General features: G+C 42.6%; 2 protein-coding genes across 2 annotated transcripts in view; both read left to right on the top strand.

The window, feature by feature from the left end:
- LOC141275313 (gastrula zinc finger protein XlCGF66.1-like) overlaps positions 1–5782 on the top strand; it is a 41290-nt gene extending 35508 nt beyond the window's left edge. Inside the window, exons 2-9 of the mRNA XM_073686382.1 lie at positions 3094–3172; positions 3430–3609; positions 3690–3813; positions 3895–3903; positions 4217–4276; positions 4360–4380; positions 4802–4872; positions 5741–5782. Coding sequence (XP_073542483.1) covers positions 3095–3172; positions 3430–3609; positions 3690–3813; positions 3895–3903; positions 4217–4276; positions 4360–4380; positions 4802–4872; positions 5741–5782 — 585 coding nt within the window. The 5' untranslated portion in view covers position 3094. The remainder of the gene's footprint in view (positions 1–3093; positions 3173–3429; positions 3610–3689; positions 3814–3894; positions 3904–4216; positions 4277–4359; positions 4381–4801; positions 4873–5740) is intronic.
- A 59-nt stretch (positions 5783–5841) lies between these two features.
- The window catches only part of LOC141275158 (uncharacterized), a 40169-nt gene continuing 26997 nt past the window's right edge, over positions 5842–19013 (top strand). The window contains exons 1-2 of the mRNA XM_073686369.1: positions 5842–7580; positions 8077–8101. Of these exons, the coding sequence (XP_073542470.1) occupies positions 5983–7580; positions 8077–8101 (1623 nt within the window). The 5' untranslated portion in view covers positions 5842–5982. The remainder of the gene's footprint in view (positions 7581–8076; positions 8102–19013) is intronic.

Raw genomic sequence — 19013 nt, 5'->3', positions numbered from 1 at the left:
TGCCTCATCTGGAATTTGTAGCGATTGGCGTGGCCGTAAGAAAGGGATCTTATCACATTGTCCGCTAAAAGAAGTAGACATTTTAGTTTGGCTGGAAGATGGTCTTTCTTCTGCAGATGTTACTGTTGCTTTAACACCTACCCCACGGACACAACCTTTTTTCCCCTTCCCAACACGCCTATTCCCCTTTCCACCAGCAGCAGGCCTTTTTCCACTCATTTTGGTGGTTAACTAATTCACAACTCTGGAGTTGTTTGCACAAAAATACAATGGATGGTAACCGAGCAGAGCTGAGTGGCCAAACTGTGGTATTAGGCCAAAACTATTGGCTGGGTTAGATGCAGAAAAAAATTATATTCAATTTGCAACCTGATGGAGGTCAGTATAGATGGACTAATACAACAAGTCCCACACACAGCTAGAAGCCCAATATTTTTTCAGAGGTAGATGCAGAAAAAAATATATTCAGTTTGCAACCTGATGGAGGTCAGTATAGATGGACTAATACAACAAGTCCCACACACAGCTAGAAGCCCAATATTTTTTCAGAGGTAGATGCAGAAAAAAATATATTCAGTTTGCAACCTGATGGAGGTCTGTATAGATGGATTAATAGAACAAGTCCCACACACAGCTAGAAGCCCAATATTTTTTCAGAGGTAGATGCAGAAAAAAATATATTCAGTTTGCAACCTGATGGAGGTCAGTATAGATGGACTAATACAACAAGTCCCACACACAGCTAGAAGCCCAATATTTTTTCAGAGGTAGATGCAGAAAAAAATTATATTCAGTTTGCAACCTGATGGAGGTCTGTATAGATGGATTAATAGAACAAGACCCACACACAGCTAGAAGCCCAATATTTTTTCAGAGGTAGATGCAGAAAAAAATATATTCAGTTTGCAACCTGATGGAGGTCAGTATAGATGGACTAATACAACAAGTCCCACACACAGCTAGAAGCCCAAATATTTTTTCAGAGGTACTGTAGATGCAGATAAAAATTATTTTTAATTTGCAACCTGATGGAGGTCAGTATAGATGGACTAATAGAGAAAGTCCGACACACTGCTAGAAGGCCAAATATTTTTTCAGAGCTAGATGCAGAAAAAAATTAGATTCAGTTTGCAACCTGATGGAGGTCAGTATAGATGGACTAACAGAGAAAGTCCCACACACTGCTAGAAGGCCAAATATTTTTTCAGAGCTAGATGCATACAAAAAATTATTTTGAATTTGCAACCTGATGGAGGTCAGTATAGGTGGACTAATAGAACAAGTCCCACACACTGCTAGAAGGCCAAATATTTTTTCAGAGCTAGATGCAGAAAAAAATTATATTCAGTTTGCAACCTGATGGAGGTCTGTATAGATGGATTAATAGAACAAGACCCACACACAGCTAGAAGCCCAATATTTTTTCAGAGGTAGATGCAGAAAAAAATATATTCAGTTTGCAACCTGATGGAGGTCAGTATAGATGGACTAATACAACAAGTCCCACACACAGCTAGAAGCCCAAATATTTTTTCAGAGGTACTGTAGATGCAGATAAAAATTATTTTTAATTTGCAACCTGATGGAGGTCAGTATAGATGGACTAATAGAGAAAGTCCCACACACTACTAGAAGGCCAAATATTTTTTCAGAGCTAGATGCAGAAAAAAATATATTCAGTTTGCAACCTGATGGAGGTCAGTATAGATGGACTAATAGACCAAGTCCCACACACAGCTAGAAGGCCAAATATTTTTTCAGAGCTAGATGCAGAAAAAAATTAGATTCAGTTTGCAACCTGATGGAGGTCAGTATAGATGGACTAATAGAATGATGCTATGCCCAAAAGATTTTACTTCACTAGGTGCAGTAAAAAAATTGGTATTCTATACACAGGTGGTATATCTTGCAACACAGATAGGCTACTCCACTGACTAACACACTCTGCAATAGGCCAAAAAGGATTAGCTTTGCTAGATTCAGCCAAATGCTGTGAAAAAAACTTGCACAGCACTGGCACAGACCTGCCTGGCAAAAACTGATAGGAACTGATGTAACCTAGTCCTGAAAAGGACTCCAATTACAATTAGTCTTTACTCCCACAATCTATCTATTTAAGAGCACAGACCTGCCTGATAAAAGTCGTAGGAAATTCTGTAACCTAGTCCTTAAAAGGACTGCAATCACAACTATTCCCTACTCCCAAGCTATCTGTATATTTGTGCGAAAATTGGCTTGAAATTAACAAGGTATAGCGCACACAGCAACAGCGGTGCCGTCTAACACGCAGCTGCAGCAGTGAGAAAATGGTGGCGACGGGGAAAATGGCTGGGTCTTATAGGGCAAGGACATGTGACATACACAGCCAATGACACATGCCCTTGCTTGTGTGAAAAAAAGCACTTCGCTCCGTGTGTGCGCTGCTGATAGGCTGACAGATTGCACCTCCCCACTGCAAATGCGGGAAAGAGAAAAAAAAATGGAGATCTTCATTGTTCCTGCAGAGATCCATCCCCTGCCCCTCCCCCCGCCCCGCTGTACACTCAAACTGCGTATTAACATTAATTTTCATCATTACTGAGAAAAAATCCAGTTATGATTTTGGTGCACGAACAGTTATCGAACATAACCTCGAACAGCCGAATTTTTCTCAAATTGTTCGTGTTCGCCGAACGGCTCGAACACCGCCCAAAACAGCTCGAATTTGAGATTGGCGAACAGTTCGAGTAGAACAACGCTCATCTCTACTCTGTACCTGTCTGTCATTGTTAGATTGTTCACTGTTTTATATTTGTAATTTTGTATGTAACCCATCCTCATGTACAGCACCATGGAATTAATAGTGCTATATAAATAAATAATAATAACAATAATGATAATGGTAGAACCTTTCCAATACGTTCATCAATCCAGAGAGAACATAACATCTACGCTGACAACTATTCCAATGTTTCCTCACATTATCTCTAGCAAAGTTTATTAATTTGGGATTTTGTTTAATTTTCTCATCTAATTATACATGTACAGCACCATGGAATCAATGGTGCTATATAAATAAATAATAATAATAATAATAATCTAATTTCCATTCAGAATGAAGAGGGACAACACCAAGATGGCGGAGAAGATATTAAAGCTCACCCTAGAGATAATATTCCAGCTTACCGGAGAGGTGAGAGGTTGTGATGTCATCACATGACATCATTATCTATGGGAATAAGAGGTGATATGACCGGAGAGGTGAGAGGTTCTGATGTCATCACATGACATCATTATCTATGGGAATAACAGGTGATATCACCGGAGAGGTGAGAGGTTGTGATGTCTTCACATGACATCATTATCTATGGGAATAACAGGTGATATGATCGGAGAGGTGATGGACTCTGGAAATGTCTGTAGTGATATTATTAATGTCTCCACACTCAGGATTACACAGTAGTGAAGAAGACCTCTAGTGATCGCTGTCTGGCCCCTGTGTCTGAAGGACGGGGAGGAACCCTGAGCCCAATCCCGGGGCCTCCACCTCACCCCCAGATACATGAGGACATCAATGACCAGAAGATCCTAGAACTCACCCACAAGATGATTGAGCTGCTGACTGGAGAGGTGACACTGCTGGGAATGCTGGGACATTATACAGGACCGTGCTGGAGGATTCTGGGTGATGACGGTGTCGTTGTTGTCAGGTTCCTATAAGGTGTCAGGACGTCACCGTCTATCTCTCCATGGAGGAGTGGGAGTATCTAGAAGGACACAAGGATCGGTACAAGGAGGTGATGATGGAGGAGCACCGGCCCCGCACATCACCAGGTAATAGACAGGACTAAATCCACACGGCCTATAATTCTCTGTATGTAGTAATGATGTCAGTCCTGTCTGTGTCTCCTGCAGGTCTCTCCAGTAAGAGGACAACCCCAGAGAGATGTCCCGCTCCTCCTCCTGCACAGGACCATCAGGTAGATGGAGATCTCCCCTATGATGTGTAGATGGCTGTGACCTCCTTGTGTTCAGTCTTGTCTTCTCCTCCAGTATTAGATGTTTTATACTTGTGTAATGAGAGCGGTGGAGACGGCAGGATCACAGCTGACCACAGACATGGCCGGATCTTCTCACCATTATTCCCGGGGACTTCTCCAATCATCGGGGACTTTTACAATATTTGTTTTGCAGCTTTTGGATCCGGATAAAGATCTGAACAATATTAATGCTCCAGAGAGAAATGTGAGGGGCGATCAGCGGTGTAAAGAGGAGACCCCTACAGATAACCGCCCAGGTGAGGAGCTTTAGATGAATATTCACTGTTCAGCCACAATCTGAATTGATAATAATGTGATCCTGTTATATGTGATGTCACAGGTCGTGCAGAAAACCACCCAGGTGAGTAGTGACCGCGGGATAATGGCAGGGACACACTGCCGGATGACTCATGAGATGATCGCATCGCACTGACCGGATTGGCCCGACACCTCTCCTGACCTGAGCGTGATGGATTTCATGGCAGCTGTCAAGCTCAGGGCAGGAGATGTGCCGGCCAGTTCATGGTTTATGATGCGATCCTCGCAAGAGAAATACTGCAGTGTGTCTCTGCCCTAAGAAGAGAAGTCACAGATTCCTCTCAATCACTGAATGCAATGATTTTCTAAGGGATATGGACACCTGCGGAGGCAATTACATTTTTTTTATACTACATTGTATGTATTTTGTTCTAAAATATTTTTTTTCAATTGCATTGGGTTTCATTAAACATATTTTCACAGTTTGCACTGTCTGTCGCTGGTTGTCAACTTATTTCACCGAGGATCCATCAGTGAGCTCGTTCTGAAGTTTGATGTGGCCTTTAATCAGAATGAGTTCACTGATGAATTCTCAGTAAACTTATTCTGCAGAAAATATGTTGAGAAAAAAAAAAAAAGCATCAGGCATGTTGGACTTCAACATGCCCAATCCTTTGTTACTGCAAAATATATTTTGCCCATTAAAACAAACATACATGCTTGACTGTGGCAAATATTCGTGCAAACGGGGCATTGGGAGAAATAACTGAGCGTTCGAACAACGATTATTTAAAGTAAAGCCAACTTTAGTTTAACATTAGTTTACTTATAAAACCAGATGCTGTCATGAAATTATTTTTGTTTTACAAAACCAAGACTATTATTAAGGATCTAAAATATTTGGCATTGATTTGCGGGTCTTTTTATGATTCCCGGCTGAGCAGTTTACTAGAAAAGAGCGATTATGGTCGCTCTGCAAAATGAACCTATGAAGATGTCGATCTGGTAGCCATCTCGATCTTTCCTTTAGCGTCTTCTTAGGTCAATTAATAGGGTTTCAAGAATGGGACAAAGCCGCAAATACCCAGCACCACCACTACTAAATGTACAACATTCTGGTGTATGGAGCATTGTATCCAATAATGATCAGCGTTCATTCACGGCTCTTTTGTAGATTAGCCAGTCTGGAGCAACATCATGTACCCAACTCGGGTAAATCAGAAGAGTAGCCGGAGATGCCGGGAGGCACATGATGGTTGACCAAGTTCCCATCTAGCAGCCACGGATTACTGATGTGGCTGCTGAACCAAGGTCCTGCACATCAGTTTGCTCATCTCTTGTCATCAATATTAATATCCTGGAAAACCACTTTAGTAACTCCTATAAAATATACCTATAGGCTTTAATGTAAATTTATTAAGATTATTTAAGAATAATAAAATTGTTTTTTGTTTTTTTTTCAGATGATTGGACCAGGAGCTCAGACAGACCTCTACTATCTTTAGATTCTGAAACAGATGATTGTGGTATCATACATCATACGCATGAAGAGCATGCCACTATCCTAGATATACACTCAGCCCTTCATATCCAAGATCTGTCATCCGCTCCTTTTAAACAAGTCCAATTTCCTGGTTCACTGCAGAATTTTGCACAAAACCAAAGTCACATAAAGCATTTTAAACGTCAAAGAGTTCGCACAGGGATGAAGACGTTTTCATGTTCAGAATGTGGCAAATGTTTGTACCAGAAATCTGATCTTGTTAGACATCAAAGAATTCACACAGGGGAGAAGCCATACTCATGTTCAGAATGTGGAAAATGTTTTGCTTGGCAATCAATTCTTGTTAGCCATCAAAAAATTCACACAGGGGAGAAGCCGTTTTCATGTTCAGAATGCGACAAATGTTTTCTGCAGAAATCAGATCTTGTCAGACATCGGAGAATTCATTCAGGAGAGAAGCCCTATTCCTGCCTAGAATGTGGAAAATGTTTTACTCAGAAGTCAAGTTTTGTTAACCATCAAAAATCTCACACAGAAGTGAAGCCATACTCATGCTCGGAATGTGGGAATGGTTTTACTCGAAAGTCAAGTCTTATTGCACATCAGAAGATTCACACGGGAGAAAAACCATTTTCATGTTCAGAATGTGGGAAATGTTATTCTCATAAATCAGTTCTTGTTAAACATCAGAGAATTCATACCGGGGAGAAGCCGTATTCATGCTCTGAATGTGGGAATAGTTTTACCCGAAGATCAAGTCTTGTGGAACATCAGAAAACTCACACAGGAGAGAAACCTTTTTCATGTTTAGAATGTGGGAATTGTTATTCTCAGAAATCAATTCTTGATAAACATCAGAGAATTCACACAGGGGAGAAACCATACTCATGCTCAGAATGTGGCAATAGTTTTACTCGAAAATCAAGTCTTCGGGAGCATCAGAAAACTCACACAGGAGAGAAACCATATTCATGTTTAGAATGTGGAAAATGTTTTTCTCAGAGATCAATTCTTGTTAAACATAAAATAATTCATTCAAGGGAGAAGCCGTATTCATGTTCAGAATGTGACAAATGTTTTATGCAGAATTCACATCTTGTTGAACATCAAAAAATTCACTTAGAAGAGAAGAAATTGTCATGCCCAAATGGTGGGATATGTCTTTCTCAGCAGACAGATTTTTCTAAAGTTAAAAGAATTTACACAGTGGAGAAGCCATTTGCATGTCCAGAATGTGGAAAATGTTATAGGTTTAAATCAAGTCTTGTAGCACATCTGAGAATTCACACAGGGGATAAGCCATTTTCATGCCCAGATTGTGGGAAATGTTTTACTTGGCAATCGAATCTTGCTGACCACCAAAAAACTCACACAGGGGAGAAGCTGTTTTCATGTTCTGAATGTGGTAAACATTATAGTAGTAGATCAAATCTTGGTACACATCAAAAAATCCACAAAGGAGAGAAGCCGTATTCATGTTCAGAATGTGGGAAATGTTTTACTCAGAAAATAAATCTTGCGAATCATCAAAAAACTCACAAAGGGGTGAAACCTTTTTTATGTTTAAAATGTGGGAAAAGTTATAACGATAAATCAGATCTTATCGAGCATCGAAGAACTCACATAAAGGAGAAGGCATTTCCATGTTCTGTATGTGGGAAATGTTTTATCCAGAAATCAGATCTTGTAAGGCATCAAAGAATTCACACAGGGGAGAAGCCATACTCATGTTCTCTATGTGGAAAGTGTTTTAACCAAAAGTCAGTATTAATTGCACATCAAAGAATTCACATAGGGAAGTAGTTATTTCTTTTTTTTACTGAGAAACAGTGCAAGAAATAAATATAACTGTTACTTGGAAGGCTATTTCCCATGTCATACAAGAGAAATGATGGTTCAGATATGTGTGAAATTATCAATAAACATCTGATATCCAAAAAGGAAAAAGAACCCAGATAACACATCGATATACAGTATCAACCTTGTGCATAGAATGTGTTTCATTATTATACAACTGTATCTTAAAACTTGTTACCAATGAGTAATATACTTTGCTTGAAAACTTTCATGCTTGTACATGGGTGGTCTCCTTTTGATGGTATGATATTCCCTCCGAACCCGGAGAGATGAGGGAGAAATGGTCGGCAAATTGTGTGTAGGTTTCTGTGCAGAATTATTATTGTTATTATTTAACGGCCTTCGGCTCGGTCTCGAGCCATGGCGACTTCATGGTGGAATGATCTGTAGGATCAGTGAGATTTGATGGAGAACAGAAATTTTCACGTCTTGTCACAGATGTTCTGGGATTCGGGTCTTCACTGTGACTGCGCCGTTCACACACATGTGAATATGTTTTGATCTTAACCCTCCATTGTACCTCTGGCAGGAGGTTTAGTAGTGATGAACGAGCACTAAAATGCTCGATTGCTCGGTACTCCAATTGAGCAGGTCGGACACTTGGACGCGCTTGACTTGAGTACCGAGTATAATGGAAGTCAATGGGAAACTTGAGCATTTTTGCGGAAGACCCAAACAGGAGGGCTGAGGAAGGGGGGCAGGATAATCGCTGAAATGGATGGAAACAGCGCTCAAATGGAATGGGAACAGCATGAGGAAGATAACAGGACGCATCTCTGACTCCCAGATCACTGCTGTTAACAATGTTGTCAGAGTATTACTCCACTTTTAGAGTACGTTCCCACGATCAGTGTTTGTTCAGGCTTTCATGCCGCTGAATTTCCGCATGAATCCCGCACCTCAGCTCTCTTGCGTTTTTGACGCATGCGTTTTTCTGTCTTTGGTAAGCTATTAGATGTGCAAAGATATAAAGTAGATAGATAGATGAGAGATAGAAATGAGATAGATACTGTAGATATGAGATAGATAGATAGATACAGTTGAAACCAGAAGTTTACATACACTATATAAAAAGACGCATGTTTTTCTCAATATCTGACATGAAATCAGAATAAACATTTCCCGTTTTAGGTCAATTAGGATTACCATCATTTTTAATATTTGGCAAATGCTAGAAAAATGAGAGAGGGAGAATGTTTTAAGGCATTTTTATTACTTACTGCAAAGTTCTTCCACAGTCTTCTCACAATAGTTGGTTGGAATTTGGGCCGATTCCTCCTGACAAAACTGGTGTAACTGATCCAGGTTTGTAGGTCGCCTTGCGCGTAGCCTTTTCAGCTTTGCCCATACATTTTCAATAGGATTGAGATCAGGGCTTTGTGATGGCCAATCCAAAACATAGACTTTGTTATCCTTAAGGCACTTTGTTACCAATTTGGCAGTATGCCTAGGGTCATTGTCCATTTAGAAGACCCATTTCCGCCCAAGCTTTAACTTCCTGGCTGATGTCGTGAGATGTTGCTTCAGTATTGCCGCCACATAATCTTCTTTTCTCATGATGGCATCTATTTTGTGAAGTGCACCAGTCCCTCCTGCAGCAAAACAACCCTACAACATGATGCTGCCACCCCCTTGTTTCACAGTTGGGATGGTGTTTTTAGGCTTTCAAGCTTCTCCCTTTTTCCTCCAATGTAACGATGGTCATTATGCCCCAAAAATTCAATTTTAGTTTCATCAGACCAGAGGATATGTCTCCAAAAATTAAGGTATTTGTTCCTGTGTGTATTTGTTCATCTCTGGGACACAGATCCTGTCTCTTTCCTGAGCAGTATGATGGCTGGACATTCCCATCTTGTTTGTACTTGCGTATAATTGTTTGTACAGATGAACGAGGCACCTTCAGGTATCTTGAAATTGTACCCAAGGATGAGCCAGACTTATGCAAGTCCACAATTCTCTTCCTGATATCTTGGCTGATTTCTTTATACTTTCCCATGATGCTACACAAAGAAGCAGTGTGTTTCAGGTGTGCATTAAAATACATCCACCAATGTGTCTCTAATTAACTCAGATGTTGCCAAAATCCTATCAGAAGCTTCAAACACATGACATCATCATATGGGCAGTCCAGAATTGTTTAAAGGCATAGTAATCTTAGTGCATGTAAACTTTTGACTGAGATGTGACACATGGAGCCGCGGCTACACTTTCATCGATGCCGAACACGCCGCAAATGCTCGGCGAGTACCCGACCGTGCTCTTTTAAAGGGTTAAACGAGCACGCTCGCTCATGACTAATAGATGATAAATACACTGTATATAGATGCAAAAACGAAGGCAGCACTTCCAAAATAGAAAGTCACTGGCACATGATTTGTTGATCAGTTAAGCTGTTTGCTCAGGTATTATGATCTGTAAATGATGTATCTTGTTCTATATGGATTTATTATTATTATTTATTATTATAGCGCCATTCATTCCATGGCGCTTTATGTGTATATGAAAAGTAAACATGCAATATGTGCACTACTCTGTATATAATTAATCTATTGTATTCTCTATGAATTATGGATATGGAGTTTAATTGATGTATTGATTGATGCACCTTTACATATTTTGGCATATGCACTTTAACATTGCTTTAGACAGGTCCTCAATTATACTGAAATGTTGCCATCACTATGGGCTATTACATTTTTTTAATTTTCTATTTTGAGAGTGCAGCCTTCATTTTTGTACGAATATTGGAGGATTGGTTTAAGCCTGGGAGGCTCCGCACACCTGCTCCCCTCACCCCCCATTCTTTTGCTGGTGCTGCCTTGATTTTTTTCCATTTTATATAGATAGGTATCTGTGAGATATATAATAGTGTGTGTGTGTAGTTTACCGTACATGTATTAACATAATAAATAAATTTAAAAAATGACATGGGTCCCCATTGTTTTTGATAACCAGCCAAGGTAAAGCAGACAGCTGCGGGCTTATATTATCAGGCTGGGAAGGTCCAGCCTAAAAATACAACTCCTTAACCGCCCCAGTAGTGGGGCATGACATTAAATGCGCCAATTTTGGTGCTTTTCCTGACTCTTCCTGGTTGCCCTGGTGCAGTGGCGATCGGGGTGATGGTAGTTGGGGTTGATGACAGCTGTGATTTGTCAAAAATCACAGCTGCCATCAAACCCTGGGGTTAGTAATGGAGAGGCGTCTACACCCCCATTACTAACTCAGTAAAAAAAAACACAAAACATTTTATTTGAATAAAGACTCCCTCTGTTATGATCTGCAACATAAACTAAGGAAAGATAGGGGAAAGCTGTCCCTACAGTAAGACTAAGCTGAATCCCTACGATGTAGCGGGCTGCCAGTTCCTTGTGAACAGACCCGCCTTTGTCCTCGGCTAGTCTGAACAAAGACCTATAGAAAAAAGGGAGGGGTCCCTAAAAGTACTAAGGACTGGGACAAAAATGGGACACCTCCTAACAGAAGTTGCTGCAGAACACAAAAGACAAACTGACAAAAAGTACTAGAGGTCCCAGAAGGACCAAGCGAACTAGACCGAGATAGGCACCGAAGCACCTGGCTAGAGAGACAGTCAAACAACACTGAAGTCCAGCAAAGCCAGAAGGGCGCAGCCGGAATATATAGGCAGATGGTCACGTGACCGCAAAACACAAGATAGAAAAAACTAACAGGAGGGTTCTAACAGTACCCCCTCTTTTATGAGGATCCTCCAGGCCCAGGCCTATCCAGAAACCTCCTGTGGAAAGCTTTAACAAGCCTAGGAGCAGAGACATCATCCGTCCTTACCCAGGAGCTGTCTTCGGGACCGAAACCCTTCCAGGAGACAAGATACTGTAATCTCCCTCTATGCCATCTAGAATTCAAGATACGCGAAATTTCATATTCGCCGTCTTCCACCACAGGAGGAACTGAGACAGTGGCATCCCTATCCGATACATCAGCCTTTTTCAACAAGGAAACATGAAACACAGGATTAATCTTCCAGGAAGTAGGGACATCCAACCTAACAGCAGACTGGTTAACAACCTGAAGCACTTTAAATGGACCCACAAACTTAGGACCCAGTTTTTTAGAGGGAATCCTCAACCGCAGGTTCTTCGAGGACAACCAAACCATGTCACCCACAGTAAACAAAACCTCTTTACGTTTCCTGTCAAAATACTTCTTGGACTTTGTTAGCCTCTTGAAGGTTCTAACGTATATTAGTCCAAACTCTCTCCAAATCACCGGAAAAATTCCCCTCCTCTGGCACCGCCGACCCCAATTTGGAAAATGAACCAAAAGACAGATGTCTCCCAGTACAACAAAAAAAAGGAGAACACCGCAGAGGAGGATGTATTATTGTTAAGAGCAAATTCTGCGAGAGGCAGAAACTCCGACCATACCTCTTGATTGTCTGCCACAAAACAACGCAAAAACTGTTCAACATCCTGGTTCTTTCTTTCAGTCTGTCCATTAGACTCAGGATGATATCCAGACGAAAATGACAAATGGACTCCCAACCTGTCACAAAAAGCACACCAAAAGCGAGCCACAAACTGAGGTCCTCTATTAGAAACAATATCCGTGGGAACGCCATGGAGCTTGACAATCTCCTTAACAAACGCCTTAGCGAGTGTCTTGGCGTAGGGCAACTTAATGAATGGAACCAAATGACACATCTTACTAAAACGGTCCACGACCACCCAGATGACAGTAAAACCCTCGGACACCGGAAGATCAGTAATAAAATCCATAGTGAGATGCGTCCAAGGTGCACTAGGAACCTCCAGAGGGAAAAGCAACCCCGCAGCAGGGGTATGGGAAGCCTTTGACCTAGCACACACCGTACATTGACGCACCCACTTGACGACTTCCTTCTGCCATCCAGGCCACCAAAAACTGCGACTGATCAGTCTCTTAGTCTCCGAAATTCCTGGATGACGTGCCAACCGAGACTCATGATACTCCACAAACAAATCTCTCCTAAAGGCTCTAGGCACGAACAACCGGCCATGGGGAGTGTTAGATGGAGCATCATCTTGAGCTTTCAGAATCCCATTCTCCAAAACAGAGTCCAAAGCCGCCACCACAACTCCTTTCTGTAAAATGCTCTCCTCCTCCTCGTGACCGACCGTAGGAGAGAAGCTGCGAGATAAAGCATCGGCTTTAACATTCTTAGTACCAGGGATGTAGGTAACAGAAAAATGAAACCGAGAAAAAAAAAGTGCCCACCTAGCTTGACGGGCATTCAAGTGCTTGGCAGCATCCAGATAGATCAAATTCTTATGATCTGTGAAAACCTGAATAGGAAATCTAGCGCCTTCCAAAAAATGACGCCAGTGTTCAAACGCGAGTTTAATAGCCAGCAACTCCCGATTTCCAACATCATAATTCAGTTCGGTTTCCAAAAAATTTTTCGAAAACAAGGCACAAGGATGTACCCCACCCTTGTTCTCCTGAGACAAAACTGCTCCGACCCCCACCGATGAAGCATCGACCTCAACCAAAAAAGGCTTGGTCTCATCAGGCTGCTTTTACTTCCCTTGAAAAAGGTGCCTGCTGGCACCGAAACGTGCATTGGGACAGGACAAGATCTTTGGCGTGGAAGCTAGGTATATACTATATTACACTCATAATGGATTGATTTAACTTGATTTTTACATATTTAGATTCTGTTATTGAACTGGAAGAGAGGACTCTTATGGGCAGCATGGTTTCCTCATGTGACCAAATGCAACTTTGAGAACCACAGGTCTGGTCAAAATTACCCTGCACAACTTAGTTTTTTACTTTTGTATTTACATTGATGTGCATGTGACAGGAAAGACCCTGACCTTTGAGGTTACTATGGGCTCTCTATACTTGTCCTCATTCCTCCATTTTGCTACCATGTTACATAAATGTATTACCTGTGAGTCTTCCAATTAGCCTTTCTGCGAGCCTTACTGATACCTCTGTATTACTGTGTGGAAACTTTTCCCTTGTTCTGAGCCCATGCCACTGGGCATGGTTCTATATGATGTATTTTAAAATGTTGTGTTTGTCTACTAATAAAATCGTATTTTGTCTAAATATGTGTTGTTGACCTCCTATGAGTCTTAGTGTTCTTTGTAGGTGTTTTTGCATAAGGATAGGGGCAGAACTGAACCTCTCTTTGAGATACTCAAACGCTTCAATGGCCTCAGTAGTCCACTGGGCCATATTCGCACCTTTCCTGGTGAGATCGGTTAGAGGTTTAACAATTACAGAAAAATTCTTAATGAATTTCCTGTAATAATTGGCAAAACCCAAAAACCTCTGTATAGATTTCAAACCAATAGGCCTAGGCCATTCCTGCACCGCCTGAACCTTCACAGAGTCCATCTCAAAGCCCTCGCTGGAGACAATGTAGCCCAAAAAACTAATTCTCTGTACAGCGAACTCACATTTCTCCAGCTTAGAAAAGAGTGAATTATCACTCAATAACTGCAAAACTTCACGTACACTCTGCCAATGGGACTCCAGATCTGGGGAATAAATCAAAATGTCATCCAAATACACAACCACATTCTTACCAATCAAAGGTCTTAGGATGTCATTAATAAGGTTCTGAAAAAACGCTGGAGCATTGGTAAGACCAAAAGGCATCACCAGATTCTCAAAATGACCTACCGGAGTGTTAAAGGCAGTTTTCCATTCATCAACCTCCTTCACACGTAACAAATTGTATGCCCCCCGGAGATCAATTTTGGAGAACCACATGGCCCCCACTAACTGGTTAAACAAGTCAGGAATTAACGGCAATGGGTAGGAATTGCGTACGGTAATCTTATTAATTTCACGAAAATCCAGACATGGACGTAAACCGCCGTCCTTTTTTTTAACAAAGAAGAATCCAACTGCCACAGGCGACTTAGAAGGTCTAATGTGACCGGCGGCCAGGCTAGTCTGTATGTATTCCTCCAAGGCCTTTCTTTCAGGGATAGTCAGATTAAACAAGCGACTATTGGGAAGAGTAGCTCCAGGAACAAACTCAATGGCGCAATCATAATCCCTATGAGGAGGGAAAATTTGCGACTCCTCCGAAAAAACCCTCCAAAAATCTTGAATAGGTACAGGTAATTCCCCTTTTTCCACAGCCGCAATGCAACCATTACAACATTTATCATAGCACTTGGGACTCCAAGACATAATCACATTAGTAGACCAGTCCAATAAAGGATTGTGCAGTTTTAACCAAGGCAAACCTAGAACGACCGGAGAGGGCAAATTATCCAAAACAACCAAGTCCAAAATTTCTTGGTGAACTCCATTGATAGTGAGGGAAAATGCAGCAACCTTGTGAGTAATACATTTCAAAGGAGTGTTATCAATAGCAATCACAGAAATAGGTGATGACAAAGGTTTGGATTTCAATTTAAGGTTTTCCAAAAACCCTTTATCAATCACATTAAGTGTTGAACCACAATCCACAAATACCTAAAATTCAATCAAATCTCCTTGCAGAGTAGTACACCCAGAAAGAAATACTCCTGCAGAGCGTAAACAAGCTATACGGCCGTAACTGACCTTTTTTTTTTCTTTACTTAAACGACGCTCACAATACTTAATCAAATGATAAGCCTTACCACAGTAAAGACATAAACCCTCGGCGAATCTCCGGTCTCTTTCCTGAGAGCGGAGTGACATTGCCCCCACCTCCATTGGTTCTCCGCTGTCAGAGCAGATTTTCTGGGAACTAGGACCTGACGTTACAGGAGTTTTTACATCATTCACCCTGGACCTCAGTCTCCTGTCCACACGAACAGCTAACTGCATAGCTTCCTGCAGAGTCTCAGGTGTAGGGAATGCAATTAGCAAATCCTTAACCCTTTCACTCAGACCAGCAAGAAATAAACATCTCAGTGCAGAATCATTCCATTTAACTTCTGAAGCCCATCTCCTGAAGTGTGTGCAATAATTTTCAACATCATCAGACCCCTGATTCAAACATCTAAGTTCTGATTCAGCAGATGAGATTCGATCAGGATTGTCATATAATAGCCCCATAGCAGAAAAAAAATCTTCAACAGAACTTAAACACGGATCATTAGGCTGGAGAAAAAAGGCCCAACCCTGTGGTTCTTTGCGCAAAAGTGACATAATAAAACCAATGCGCTGTGATTCATTCCCAGAGGACCTTGGTCTCAAACGAAAATATAACAAACAAGCATTTTTAAAGGAAAAAAAATCTTGCTGTTTACCATAAAATACATCAGGCAGTCCTATTTTGGGTTCGACAAAATGCGCTACAGGACAGCTACTCACATGTTGCTGAAGCTCGGCCACCTCCAGAGACAATCCCTCCAGGTGTTGAGCCAACTCCTGGACGGAAATCATACTGATCCCCCAATTTCTTTCCTTTTAGTTTTTTTTTTTTTGGGCTGGACTTACTGTTATGATCTGCAACATAAACTAACGAAAGATATGGGAATGCTGTCCCTACAGTAAGACTAAGCTGAATCCCTACGATGTAGCGGTCTGCCTGTTCCTTGTGAACAGACCGGCCTTTGTCCTCGGCTAGTCTGAACGAAGACCTATAAAAATAAGGGAGGGGTCCCTAAAAGTACTAAGGACTGGGACAAAAATGGGACACCTCCTAACAGAAGTTGCTGCAGAACAAGTGAGGCGATAGATGAGCCAGTCTAAAGAAATGTGTTTTTAGGGCACACTTAAAACTGTGGGTATTGGGGATTATTTGAAGAGACCTGGGTAGTGCGTTCCAAAGAATTGGCGCAGCTCGGGAGAAGTTTTGGAGACGGGAGTGGGAGGTTTGGATTATTGAGCAGGTTAATCTTAGGTCATTAGCAGAACGGAGGGCACGGGCAGGGTGGTAGACTGAGACGAGGGAGGAGATGTAGGACGGTGCTGAAGCATGGAGAGCTTTGTGGGTAAGAGTGATGAGTTTATATTGAACCCTATAGCGGATGGGTAACCAGTGCAACGACTGGCACAGGGTGGAGGCATCGGTGTAGCGGTTGGCGAGGAATATGATCCTGGCTGCTGCATTTAGGACAGATTGGAGAGGGGAGAGTTTAGTAAGAGGGAGGCCGATTAGTAGAGAGTTGCAGTAGTTTAAGACGAGAATGAATCAGTGCAACAGTAAGAGTTTTTGCAGAGTCAAAGGTAAGAAAAGGTCGAATTCTAGAGATGTTTTTGAGGAGTAGATGACATGAGCGAGTGAGTGATCGGATCTGGGGTGAGAAGGAAATATCTGAATCATGTATGAACCCAAGACAGCAGGCTTGATTCTGGGGAGTAATGGTGGAGCCACACATGGAGATGGCAATATCGGGCACAGGTAGATTAATGGAAAGAGGAAACACAATAAGTTCAGTTTTTGACGGGTTCAGTTTCAGATAGAGGGAGGACATAATGTTAGACACAGCAGAAAGACAATCACTGGTCTTTTGTAGTAATGCAGGGGTGATGTCCGGAGCAGAGGTGTATAATTGGGTGTCATCAGCATAGAGATGGTACTGAAAACAGAATCTGCTGATTGTTTGTCCAATAGGAGCGGTGTATAAGGAGAAAAGAAGGGGGCCTGGGACTGATCCTTGAGGAACCACGACAGTAAGGGGAAGTAGGGAGGAGGAGGAGCCGGCAAAAGACACAGAGAAGGAGCGATCAGAGAGATAGGAGGAGAACCAGGAGAGAACAGTGTCCTTGAGGACAATAGAGCAGAGCATAGTGAGGAGGAGCTGGTGATCCACAGTGTCAAATGCGGTGGAGAGATCCAGGAGATCAGCTGGGAGCAGTGAACATTAGATTAAGCTATTAGTAGATGATTAGAGACTTTAGTGAGGGCAGTTTCAGTGGCGTGTAAAGATCGGAAACCGGATTGAAAAAGGTCAAGAAGGGAGTTATCTGAGAGGGAGTAGACCAAGTGTTCCAGGAGTTTGGAGATGAAGGGAAGATTAGACTCAGGTCTATAGTTAGCACAGTTTTGGTCGAGGGATGTTTTTTTTAAGTAATTGATGTATTCTGGAGTGTTTAAATGATGGAAAGATATCAGATGAGAGAGAGGTTAAATATTTTAGTTAGGTGAGTGGTGACAGCTGGGGAAAGGGACTGAGGGAGATGAGAGGGAATAGGGTCACTGGTGCATGTAGTAGGGTGAGGAGATGCAAGGAGCCTGATCACTTCTTCCATGACTGTTTCAAAGACAGAGAGTGAGCTAGATGCAATGGGGGAGGGAGGACTGTGTATGGTATTAGGGGATTGGGAGAAAATTTCCTCTCTGATATGGTCAATTTTTTCTTTGAAATAATTAGCCAGATCGTCAGCGCTGAGGTCGGTAGTCGGGGCTTTCACTCTTGGATGGAGGGAATGAAAAGTGTCAAAGAAGCATTTAGGATTTTCAGAAAGTGAGGTGATGAGGGTATTGAAATAGGTTTGTTTGGAGAGGTGAACGGCACAGTTGTATGTTTTAAACATAAACTTATAATGGATGAAATCTTCGGCCAAAATTACAACAATTTCAGCAAAAGGTGTTTTATGAAAACCTCTTGGCGTGACTGGTAATCACCAAGGCGTGTAATCAGTTTATACAATGAAGGCTACATCCGTGCACATTACACCCTCGGCTCCGCTCCGCACATTACACACTCGGCTCCGCTCCGCACATTACACGCTCGGCTCCGCTCCGCACATTACACACTTGGCTCCGCTCCGCACATTACACACTCGGCTCCGCTCATTACACACTCGGCTCCGCTCCGCACATTACACACTCGGCTCTGCTCCGCACATTACACACTCGGCTCCGCTCCGCACATTACACGCTCGGCTCCGCTCCGCACATTACACACTCGGCTCCGCTCCGCACATTACACACTCGGCTCCGCTCATTACACACTCGGCTCCGCTCCGCACATTACACACTCGGCTCCGCACATTACACACTCGGCTCCGCTCCGCAAATTACACGCTCGGCTCCGCTCCGCACATTACACACTCGGCTCTGCTCCGCACATTACACGCTCTGCTCCGCTCCGCACATTACACACTCGGCTCCGCTCCGCACATTACACACTCGGCTCCGCTCATTACACACTCGGCTCCGCTCCGCACATTACACACTCGGCTCCGCTCCGCAAATTACACGCTCGGCTCCGCTCCGCACATTACACGCTCGACTCCGCTCCGCACATTACACGCTCGGCTCCGCTCCGCACATTACACACTCGGCTCCGCTCCGCACATTACACACTCGGCTCCGCTCCGCACATTACACACTCGGCTCCGCTCCGCACATTACACACTCGGCTCCGCTCCGCACATTACACACTCGGCTCCACTCCGCACATTACACACTCGGCTCCGCACATTACACACTCGGCTCCGCTCCGCAC

This window comes from Phyllobates terribilis, unplaced genomic scaffold, assembly GCF_046119375.1.
Source record: "Phyllobates terribilis strain yellow unplaced genomic scaffold, ASM4611937v1 Scaffold_1__5_contigs__length_1240528914, whole genome shotgun sequence".
NCBI lineage: Eukaryota > Metazoa > Chordata > Amphibia > Anura > Dendrobatidae > Phyllobates > Phyllobates terribilis.
The sequence above is the reverse complement of the archived record's forward strand: the minus strand, read 5'-3'. Positions and strand labels throughout refer to the sequence as shown.